The sequence below is a fragment of the Haemorhous mexicanus genome, chromosome 14 (assembly GCF_027477595.1).
Source record: "Haemorhous mexicanus isolate bHaeMex1 chromosome 14, bHaeMex1.pri, whole genome shotgun sequence".
In the NCBI taxonomy this organism is placed as follows: domain Eukaryota; kingdom Metazoa; phylum Chordata; class Aves; order Passeriformes; family Fringillidae; genus Haemorhous; species Haemorhous mexicanus.
Window position 1 is genome coordinate 13,686,854 of NC_082354.1, and position 12,362 is coordinate 13,699,215.

At 46.6% G+C, this 12,362-nt stretch overlaps 1 protein-coding gene across 1 annotated transcript in view; it reads right to left on the reverse strand.

The window, feature by feature from the left end:
* GPC4 (glypican 4) overlaps window positions 1-12,362 on the reverse strand; it is a 68,473-nt gene that overhangs the window by 11,222 nt on the left and 44,889 nt on the right. The window contains exons 3-4 of the mRNA XM_059858966.1: window positions 11,876-12,267; window positions 921-1,086 (exon numbers count right to left, since the gene is read on the reverse strand). Coding sequence (XP_059714949.1) covers window positions 921-1,086; window positions 11,876-12,267 — 558 coding nt within the window. The remainder of the gene's footprint in view (window positions 1-920; window positions 1,087-11,875; window positions 12,268-12,362) is intronic.

The window sequence follows — 12,362 nt, forward strand, 5'->3', positions numbered from 1 at the left end:
TTAGTGAAACAGAAATCTTTTCTTTCTAACAGTCTCTTTTTTTTTTTTTCCATGAGTGGAATGGGAAGAGTACCACAGCCATTTCAGTAGCAGCAGATACTTTACACGTGCATTTCATCACACATTAACTACAGTGAAGTGACTGCTCCCAAAGGATGCTCGATCACAGATAAATCAAACCTCCTAGAAAAGCAGCACAAATGAAAACATTTAACATTATCTATTGCCTGTGCCCCAAAATGTGATGCACTGCCAATTCTGATGAGCCTTGACCCAAGATAGAAATTTAACATTTCAGTCTCAATTTTATGCATTGAATGATACTGTGTATAAGCACAGAAGAGAAATAACAAAGAAGAGGAAGAGGATGGCAAAAGCACTAGCACAGTTTCATACAAGACCTGCTGACATGGCTAAAGGATGGTGGCCAAGCACCAAATGAGCTGTTTAAAAAGATTCAGACAAGTCCCATTCAATTTTTTAGTGTAAAATCCAGGCCTACAGCTTTTCCCAAAGCTCTTCATGGCCAGCAAGGAGACTCCCAGGCTGCTGAAGGAGAAAACTGACTTCAGGAAGGGACAGCTGTATGGTGACATCATGGTGTAAGTGGCATAGAAAAACCAGCTCGCACACATGCTTGGTCCAGCAAGAAGAAACATTCTGAGCCTACAAGCCCATGCCACTTCCATCCTCCTAAAGCTTGCTGTGACAAAAGTCACTGGCACAACACTCGCGTTTATTTGGAGGCTAATGTGAATAGCAAAAGGTGTGCAGTACTCAGAGGTGTGGAAGGAAAAGATACCCATCACAAATACCTGAAAAACCTGCTACAGCTCAGCACAGCCACTCACGATGCTGTTCAGGTGGGGAACACGCTACCAGTGCAGCCTTACAGGCAGTTTTAACCCATATTGCCTTACCCATAAAGATATTCCACTCGGCATCCAAGTCCCCTTGGTTGGCCAAGCAGCCTCTCATGACGTTAAAGCAGTAGTTGTAGCAGGGCTTCACTGACACCAGACCTCGGCAGTGTGGGCAGTACATCATCTTCAGCAGTGCCCGTGTTCCCTGTGGTGTGGGGTTCACCTTTATGAGAAAGAAAGAAAAAAGGACAAGAAAATTAGTCCTCAGTCACTAAAGCAAAATCCCCACACATCTACCCAAGGTGCATGGGACAGAGCTGTGCAGAAGAGATGCAGCAGGGTCAGGCATCGCTGTCTGGTCCCTGCTTATGTGCTCCAGAGATCTAGGGAACAGATGAAGGGGTCTGGCTCACCTCCTCGGGTGTATCTGCCACTCCAGGGGACAGAGACACCCCCATCTCTGCAAAACATTATTTGCACCATGTAGTACACCCTGTATGATGTGGGACCCCTCCCAGGGCTGCAAGGACAGGCACTCCAAGGGGACAGGCAGCATTCAAGCTCAGGGAAGGCAGCAAAATGCACCCAAGTCAAAAGATGTCACACAAAGCTGCACTCTCTGAGCCCTGCTGCAAACACATGCTGAAGATGATGCTGCTGGGATTTTTCAGGAAAATGTGGGATGTCAAGATGGGATGTCTGACATGATCCCTGTACCAAACCCACTGGGAGCATGCCCTCCTCCTCAGCGGGGCTGTGGCTCTTCCTGGACAATCGCCCAGCAGGGCTCTCCAGCACAGAGACCAGCTCCTTTATATCACATTCAAGTCCCTCAACACAGCATTTACATGACAGATACCCGAGTTCATTTACACTCAGCACTCATCACGCTCAGTAACACCATTCCCCACACCCCAAGGAGGTGGCAGCTACAACCCTGCAGCTGAGGACAAGCCGGGAGGACCCTCAAAGCCACGGTGCAGCCGCTGGGCGTGCGAGTGGAGCTGTCTGCAGCAGGCACGTCACCCCTGAGCCCTCAACAGGGCTGTTTTCCAAAGTGACTCATGATCATTCATGTTTGATTCACCCTCTGGCCCAGCTTCAAAACATTCATTGAAACCATTTCCATCCAGCCAGTCCAAGGAGCATTAGCTCCATCCCGACCACATGGTGGGTCCATCTGAAGTGTTGAACCGAGAAGCTCCCTCAAGAGCAAGTTTAAGTGTTAATTAGTCACATATGAAAATAGAAAATTAAGATGGAATCAGAGACTCCCTGACAAAACAGAAGTGGTATATGGTGTTTTAAACAATGCACCTGAGACTCCTTGTGAGGCATTTAGGGAAGTGCTCTAAAGAGGCTGTGATCCAAGACTGTGCTGGCGGAGACACACAACATCCCTGAGAAAGAGCAAAGTCCCTCAATACAAACAGCTGGAGATGTGGATGGCCTTCACATGCTGGAAGGTCTGGGGACTGACTTCACAGCAGAGAGGACAATAGGACTAAGTGGAGATGAATGTACATGAGGAAGATCTGGTACCACACATATGCTGAGGACCTAACTATTGCCCATCTCAGTGCGAGGACTATGGAGAAACTAAGCCTAATCTTCTGGTACAAAACCTTGTTGACAGCCCACAAAACTAGGAGGCAACAGATTTTAAAAACAAACCAGGAAAGAAAAAGCATCACATAATCAAGCTGGCTTTGTTAGTAACATCAGCAAAATTTTAAACCCTCTTTTCTTATGGAAAGAGCTTACAGATAAAGATCTGCTGTGTTTCTGACAACTCAAACCCATGGTTTCTCTTCAGCAGGCAAGTGAACTGGTTAGAGAGACAGAAGGACAGTCTTCTGCAGCTCATGTAGAGCTCAGCACTGGATTTTGTCTGGCCAGCAATGTTCATCAGACAGCACTTCACTCTTCTTTTGTCCGCAAAGAGCCTGTATGGCTAAGGAAAAGGAGAACCCGTGTAGAAAGCTGTTTGTGGTGGCTGTGGAATCTGATTCAGATGCTCCAGAGCATATACATTCTATATTATATATATATATATATATATATATATACACACACATATATTTGGAAGGCACAGTGGGAGCAGGAGCCCCAGCAGAAGGCTCCCTATGGGGACAGCATGGCTTTAAAGGAGAGCTGGATCAAATACTAAGAGCTTAAGCAACAGAAACCAGCTAAATCAGATGATTTATAGTTGGAAAACTGGAAACAGACAAATGTAAAGGTATCATCTGCTATCCAGATGGTGCAGTCCTTGCACAACAAAAAAGTGGCAGGGGGAACTAAATAACATCTCGCATCAAGAGACAAGAGCTCTGAAGGACGCTCAAGTTTAGTAGTTTCTCTGATAAAAATCCCTTCCTGTGTCACTTAGCAGGGGGTGACAGGACCTCCATGCTAAGTCCAGAGGCTTATCAATTGATCCTGGCCATTCTAGCACTGTTAGCCCCCAAAGGAGTGCTCTGCATCCTCCTCAGGAAGAAAAATTAGGAAAATGTTAACAGCACGAGCCAGGTGCTAGAGCAGTTTGAAGTGGAATGAGGAGCAGGAGGATTCCCCAACCCTATTGTGGAAAGCTGCAGCTTTATGAAAGCGATTGCATGGCAGCATGCTGCAAAAAGCCACCCGCAGAGCCGTGACCCAGGAGGCCTCTTCCCATCTTAGGTTCCCACCTCGTCCCACGAGCGCCGAGCGGCTGCAGCCCCGCAGCATCCCCCGCTTTGATATTCCATAGGGGGAGATCTTTACGAATCCCAGCAGATGCAGGGGAAACTGAAGCTGCTTTCCTGCATTCCACAGCAGGTAATATGCAATGGTCACTTGGATCAGGTCCCTTGAGCAAAGACACGGGATGACTTTAAAAGCAAGCGAGGTTTTGCTTCCTTCCCCGCATAGGTTTGAGTCCTGCACAAAGCTGAGCAGAGGGTGATCACAAAGGCGTGATGGAAAAGACAAACCCCAGCCTGCAGTGACTGCCAAACTGAGCCCTGCTACTGATGGATGTAACCCACAGGGAAGCTGTTAGTGTGCAACACACTTGCAGGTAAAGAGGAAGACAATGGGCAAATTCATCAGTCTAGAATTGGCATTTTATCGTGTCAAAAAGCAACAGGAAGGCACAATAATTGATCACTCTGAGAGAGAGTTGTGGGGAAGACCATGAGCAATTACACCTCATTACAACAGCGATAAATGCTTAACTGCTTGAGTGTCACTGCAAAGAGAACCTTAACCCTTGGCACAGGGCCTGTACCCAGCCCAGACCAGCTCTGGCTCTGTCAGTGGGGTGTGCCATATGTTGCACTGGCAATTCTTCACAAGCTTTTAATGTTGGCCCTGCCACGCCAGGTGCAAGCTCTTAAAACGCCATTGTATGTAACAGTAAACCCAGATATGCTTTGTTCTGGGGTTGTGTTTATCTTGGAAAGCAACTCAAGTTCATTCAAACTGTACTCTAGAATGACCCTCAAAACCAAGTAATCTCCTTTCTAATAAAGCAGAGTACCAAAGAAAGCTTTATTTGCTGGAGGGGATTTACTCTGGTAGATTTGAGCCCAGGTAGTAGTAGCTGCAGTGCACATACCCTGTAAAAGCTTCTGATAGAAGTAAATGCACTCCAGTCCCTTCCTTTTATCTTGTAAAATTTATTTCCTTTCCATGGCGTTCCACACCAGCGCAGCAATCCATCACCCTGCGGTTTCATCATGTAAATTACAATTTGTCCATATCTATACGCTTTGTCAAACGTGAAGATTAAAAGCTGCTAACAGATGTGTTTTGGCACCAATCTTCCTATCAAACTTGCTCCTTAAAAATACAGATTTGCACACAATTCACAAAAATTAAGTGAAAAGCAAACAACTCAGGGCTCAATGCAAACATTTCGTATCACATTTGTTAGGGTAACATCCCAACTTACATTGACTGGTAAAATCATGTTCCTCTAAAAATGACATGCTCTTGGCATAATAAAATCTATTTTTTCTTTGTACCTCGTCACACCCGTCCCATTTCAGAGTTTCACATGAGGGAAACTGTTACACCCTTAGCCTTTTCCAACTTGCTGGCAATTGCAGCTGCATGCATTCCTCTGCTAGAAACATCACCACTAAAGTACACACCTATGGAGTGCAATGCCTTATTTACAAGCTACCACAAAACCACCAAAACTCAAGATAAACTGATCTGTGCAAGTAGATAAATTTCAGAGAAGCAACCAGATTCTTTTTCAACTCCTTCCCAAGGCAAGGAATAGCTGAAGAAGGATGACAGAGCTCCAACCATGGACAGTCCTGCAGGGAGCTCCCACAGCTGTCAGACAGCCAGGGCTACATTACATTCCATCATTCTACCCTCAAGTTAACATTAAGAATGTTAATAATAACATTTAAAATCCTGTCAGCTTTAATAACTATTTATAATAACACTGATAACTCAGGCTTTCTTATTTTCCACGCTTGCACAACAACAGCGTTGCCATGCCAGCAGCACAGCTGCCAGAAAACAAAAAATCCAAAAACTTGAAAATAAATGTGATGAAATTACTATTTTTTTATACTGTGTTTTATTTGCAAAAAAAAGAATGACATCAATGCTGGCTAAAAGATTGAAAGAGTAACCTCCAAGTGACACGGAAAGATGATCTCAAAAACATACTCTGAAGCTGCCTGTGAGATGCTTTAGGTGAGCAGTCATCTTAGACAAGTGAGTTGTCATCGATTTTTGGGACCAACACAACTCTACTTGCATCATTTTTTCCTTCTCTCAGTGTTGTGCAAGAACATCATCTTGGCACATGCTGGTGCTGACGTTCAGCTCACTGCGAGGCAGAAGATCACTTGGGAGGCTCCTGGTTTGCTTCCCCACCCCAAATATTCCAGTGAAAGTGTTTTGGAATTAACTGCGCGTTTAACCAATCTTGCTGGCCTGGTGCTAGAACATTAATAACTGAGACAGCATCTGGTTCAACCACAGATTTAGGCCCCTGAGGTCCTGCATAAGGGAATACATTTAGGAGTGATCTTGGGAACTGCATGACTCTGTGTCTCAACACTTGTTACCCATGGCAGTGTCTGCTGCGGCGTTATCTCGTGCGAGGAAAAGTTCAAGAGTGCATTTCTGCTCAGTTCCCTACTTCCAGTGTGCTCCCCCCACTCCAGAAGTGTCAGTGCCAAGAGGAAAAGCAGAGCTCCTGAGAATCACAGCACCAGGCACTCGAGCTGCTGTCTTAACATTCACATGCTCGTCTTCCCCAGCAGCAGCCCCAGCCCACAAGGGGCACGGGGGACCTCGGGGTGCCAGCCAGGTGGATGCCTCTCCCTCTGAACACCTACACAGTGATGCCAGGCTCTGCATCTCCTGCCAACAGTGCCCTTGGGACCAAAGGGCCTTTACATCACACTTGTTCTGTGTAGGAACAAGCCTCTCCCTGCCTCACACACCATGGATCATGAGGAGTGTTCCATTTGCTTTAATGAGTAAAGCAGCAGGGATATTTATCTGGGCATCTACAACCAAAACCATTTTTAATTATCCTTCACATTGTTTTCAAAAATAGCAGCAGAACCACAGTGCAGGGCAGAGAAAGAAAAAGCCAAAACCATGCCAGTGGACTGAAGTACTCCTGCATGACACCATCTACTCCAAATCCACAGTCCTACCCAGGCACTCCCAGCCCTAAATCTGAGCTGACTGCTGCTCCAGCGTGCTTTGAAGGCCTAGCACAGGCCCTCAGATGGCTGGAACTGAGGCAGATGCAGTCACATTCTTGGCAGGTCTTCTCAGGGTCATCTTTGATGTGGAGAAGTGCTTGGTATTGTTTTCTGCATTGATGTTTGCCCCTGCTATGTGGAAGGAAATGTCCTTGAGCATGACAGCCCCTTGGTGTGGCCTCAGAGCTTGCAACCTGCTGCGTGGAGAGCACTGCCCCTTTGGAGGTCCCTCTGCTACACACTAAAAGGGCACCTTAGCTCCTCTGGCTGTTTCTTAGTTACCCACATAGCAGAAGTGCTGCCCTCCTGTCCTTCCCAATGCATGCAAGCAGCATATTCCATTTCTGTCACTTCCCTGGCAAGGCTGGCTCCTGCCCGAGCGAGATATCGCAGCCTTTGGATATAGGAACATGAAATTCTTTCTGAAAGAGGATTACAGTCACATTCCCCTAAAGTCAAATCAAGGGCAAAAACTGCACAGAGGGAGCTCGGATCTCTGACTAAACTTTTAGATCCTCAAATGGTAATTACTAGGGGTACAACTTTTACCAAAGACAGATCTCGGTGCCCTACTATTTGTGGTGACACAGGCCTTAGTTCTTATCCATTCATTGTTTTATTATTTTCATCACTGCTTCTCCTAAGCCAATGGCTGGTCCACATTCAACACCCATGCCAAAAATGACACAAGCTACAGTTCAGTTTGCTCATGCAGACCAGCAGGTCAACCAACAGCTCAACTTGTATTCCACAGGTGCCTTATTCAAGATAAGGGTAAAAAACCACTGGGCTCCCACTCCAGCTTTGGAGCACCTGTGGGAAGGCAATCACCTGTCCCCCTCTGCAATTCTCTTCATTATAAGTTTGAAGAAAATTCCCTCCTTGGCTGCTACCATTATACTTCATTAGGGCAGAAATGCCAATACAAAGAAAGCTGACCTCCTCCACCTACTGGGACATCTCCAGCAGCCTCCTCCTGATTGCTAATGTCACCAGAGGAAGAAGTAGGTGTAATCCTCACAGGAAACAGCATTATTTCATATGGCTCATAACTGTGCTTACAAACTAAACACCATTTCTTGCATACAACATTCAAGCTGCTGCCTTTCCCAGGGCTCCCAAGGATAGGCTGGAATACTCCTTCCAGCAGCCCAGATGCTTTGGTGGCAGTTTTATCTCATGTGGCTTTCAGCACACAAATGCTTGTTGAGGAGGTGATTTGAGAGCCTCCTGAGCTCCCAGGAGTTCTGCCTCAAACTATAGGACACAAGAGGGAAAAGTGGTAAAAGAATCCCAAAACAACAGCTTATCAGGATAAATTTCCTGGGAGGCTCCAGAAAACTCTCACCACCACTGCCAAGTGCAGAATGTCACATCCACACATCCTGGTCTGCAGAGAGATGGTGACACAGACATAGGGGTTCAACGCTGAGTGGCTGCATTCTTCAGCCTTCAAGTGCCTTGGCTGCTGACCTCCAGCCAGACCTCCCCTCCCAGCTCCTCCTGACCCTACAAAATGGTGTCAGGGAGCCTAGCCCTTGATTCCTCTTCTCCCCTCACAAACAAGGACCTTCACCCCATACCTGTAGCTGACCTGTACCCTACAAGCCCCAGAGCACTTTGCCCTTAAAGGTGCCATGACCAGGCTGTGGCTTTAATGGCATGCAATTATGGGAGCATCTCAGCAGCCTGAGAACTGCCCAGTTCAGGTTCTCACCCTTTTTCAGTCACTCATGGCTCTGCCTTGTATTTACTCCTTTTTTCCAGCCCTGGTCAGGGCAGGAAATGTCACTGCTGGCAGCAATTTAACCTGGCTGACTTCAGTGCTTGTCCAGGGTAAGAAGCAGGAGAATGATTAGGGGACAGGCAGATTTCCATCTCCAGAAGGCAGGGGCAGGAAGGTCAGGGAGAAAGCACCCAGCACCAGCACAGGACAGAGAGAAGCACTGGAGGCCCCCAGCCCCTTGCAGCCAACCTCAGAGGCAGAGCACATCTCTAACAGGCAGAAATAGCACCCTGTACAGATTTGCTGTTCAGAACAGATCTAGAAAATATTGAACTTTTTGGGTCCAAACAAGGAAATTTGAGGGGTGAAGACTTGAGCATCAAAACTGTAGGGTTTAGACAGTCTGAAAAAAGTCTGTGCTTTCTCTCAAAACCATTCAGCTTTCTCTCGTGTATTTCGGCATGGTGGTACAGATTTTGATCCATTCAAGGCTGAATTTAAAGTTATTTTCTAGCATTCTGGCTCAGAAATCAAGCATACTTGCAGCTTTTCAATATTCTCTCTTCTTTTACCCCTTTATTCCCAAACTCACACAAGAACAATATCCTTCTAAATGCAACTCCCTAGTGAAGATGTAAAAATATGTGGGATCATTAAAAACCCATCAAGGCCATTGCACTGCAGAGTGCTCTTTGCTCTCCTGATAGTATCCCAGGAAAGTACACAGCTGGGCCTTGCAGTAGTTTGTATTTCTCCTCCTGAAGATTTTCAATTAAACATTTTTAACCTACTTGTCACAAAGCACATTAAAAGTAAAACTAATTTGGATTCCTTCAGACATTTTTTCATAAAGAAGAAGATTTATCCCCCAAGTTAATCCCTGGTATAAGCAGTCATTCCACTACAATTCCTGAGTAAAAATAATAAGGAAGAAAAGTCAATGGAGTCATTACATAGAGCTCAGCAAAGCCAGGCTAATCTATATGTAATGTGGGAAGCCCCAAAACACAACCACAGAGCAGCAGGCATAAAAACATCAGCTTTTAAATTCACATCAAGGATTTCCCATTGTGTCTTGCAGAAACATGATGTTAGATTCCCACTGAATGAGATTAAAACACTACAGGAAAGATTATTATTCCTTCTACTGATGCAGCTAAAGCTTAGGTATTCAACAGCAGGGACTTTTGTTACTGCTTGGAAAAGTCAATCTGTTGCAGGATTTCTAGTGCAACTTGTGAAATTGAAGTGGAAAGTAGAGCAACTGTGATTGTCCACTGCACGTGGGCTATTTTTGCAGCTGTGGGGGACTCTGGGTAGCTTTGCACACTCAAGCAATTAATTCTAGGGTGGAAGGCAACTCTATACTCAAGGATCTTCAAAAGGGAAAGAGAAATCACAATGCCACCTCGGGTTCACGACTGATTCGTAACAGATGCAGGGACTGCAGCCCTTGTGGTTCCGTGTCAAGTCTGGAGACATTTTGATGAATTCTGAGCAGATGGAGCATAAACACAATCCCTCACCCATGCACGTTTACTGCCCATCAAGTAATTGCACTGTACAGGGGCTTAATGGCCAGACCTACCACCCAAATATTTCATTCACTCTCTACAGCAGTGAAAACCTCATGCCCTGACCACAAGAGTTGCCACACAGACACCAAACAAGGGCCACCAAATCTGAAAGCCCAACCATGAGTCAGCAGGCTTGGCCAGTGGCACAGAGACATCACACTTCATCTGCCACCATCCCTCCCTCCCACCAGGACAGCATCCCTGAGGCTGAAAGGTTTGGTGATCTCGTAAGAGTGACCCCACATGTCACACACAGAGCTCCACACACCCATCGTCACCCAGCAGCATATTCGTGTACCTTAAGAGTCATCTCTGTTAGGTGGGTATCAAGGTGTCCAAGGACCTCTACCTGTCATTGCTAACTTGCAACTCCCACTTGGAGTCTGGGTATCTTAGCTAAGCAGCTCCTTCCTTGCTACTATTCTCTGCCCTTCCATACATGTTCTGGCCTATTGCCAGCTGTTTGCCTCATTTCTCTTCAAGAAAAATTAACATGGAAGCAGACTTCTTTTGTCCCCTATCCTCAGAGACAGTATTTTAATATTATCCCCATAAGTCAAAGAAATTTGAATGATTATCTCATTTAAGGATGCTGTTTGTGCTGCCTACAGAACTGCATTCTGCTTCTAATAATATCTGAACAGCTATTTCTTTTTTTTTTTCCTGGCACTTGGGGTGATTCAAACTCCTGCCTGCTCTTTCAACCTCACATTTTATTACTCCATAACCAGGTAGAGAGAAAGTGAACATCTCTCTGCCCAATTAAATGATTACAATAAATCTTTCACAGCCCACAGGAAATGAGCTGAGTTTGTTAAAAGGAAATCACTAATATTTGTTATCTTACATAATCACTTCAAGGGGATTATTGACTGTTCCCTATATGATACAATCCAGACTAAAATTAAAGACAAATCTCATGTCAAAAAAGCAGTCACCCCACTTAAACAACTCCAAAGTGATTTATATGAAGAGGGAGGTAAATATATAAGTAACCAACACATCACAGCTCTTTTATTCCCCCAAAAAGGGACTTTACTATAAAAGTCTGAGGTCTAACTTGTGCTGCATGTGTGGCACCAAGTACAAGTGGCTTCTGCCCTGCGCAGATGGCTCAAGCTTACTGTTGTCACAAAAGTGCTGTTTGCTCATGTGAACTGCCTCTCCCCATGCCCTGGAGCAAGGAGAAAATCATCAGCTGCTCCATAATAGATGCTTGTAGCATCCCTGACTCATTGTAATTTAAAAGCAGTATTAAGAAGAAGATATGCCCATTACACAAGCAAACATGGTTATTTCCACTGCAGAAGGCATTTAATTTCCTGCTGTTGTTGTTCCCTAGACAGGAGGAAAGCATCCACCTGGGGAACTGGGCTGTGGTGCCCCCAGAACGTGACTCTACCACGCAACAGCACAGCCTACAGAGATGGGGCTGGGTCCCACCCACACTCAACTACCACCACCACCACCACCACCTTCAGGGACAGGACAACAGGGAGAGATGCTGCCCAGCATGGCTCCAAGGGACATGGTTATAGTAGCTCGTTTAGAGGGGGTCTCCAGGGGCCCCCTAAGCTGTGTGTTCCCTGGTAGCAGCAGGCAGGCAAAGAGAATCCACACAGCTTCTGAGGGTGCTAATTAGATGAGGGTTAACTGGGGGTCCCACCCCCGGGAGCAGTGTGGTTTCTGAGGGAGAAGGGGGGAAGGGGGAGGGAGGGGGAAAGAGGGGGAAAGAGGGAGAGCCTAGGGAGAAAAAGGGCCAAGAGAAAACTCTGTGGTCTCCCCCCACAGCTTAACAGGGAGATTCAAACTGGGTGCAGAATAAGACTTAGGCCAATGGGATTACAGATACATGATACTTCAGGGGAGGATCACAGGCTTGGAACAAACGGTGCATTTTCAAGGGGTGAGACAGAGCATACCACTGAACTAAAATGTAACAGCACCCACGGGGACAAACACTCAGGGCACAGAGCTCACCGCGGACACTTTGCTGATGACATCCCTGGCGACGGCCAGGCCCTGCGCGAAGGTGCGGGCGGCCACGAAGGCGCGCGTCACCTGCAGCTTGAGCTTCCTTGGCACGTCCCCGAAGGGCTTCAGCTGCTCCGTGTACTTGCTGACACACTCCAGGTACTCATCCGTGAAGTGGTACTGGGGGTTCACCAGCCGGAACATGCGCTCCAGCAGGCGCGCCCAGAACTCGTTGAGCATCTCCTCCAGGTTGACGTTGCCGCCCACGTAGTAGCGCTTGAGCTCCACGAAGAGGTCCTTGAAGAGCTCCGAGTTCTGCATGTACAGCCGGCCGTACGTCCGCACAAACATGTCGTTCAGAGACTTCTCTGCGTTCTCCAGGAGCTCTTTGAAGAACTCTAGGAAAGAGGGAGAGGAGATATGGTAAACACAGGCAGTGAAAACCCCATGCCCTGATCACAAGAGCTGCCACACAGACACAAAACAAGGGCCA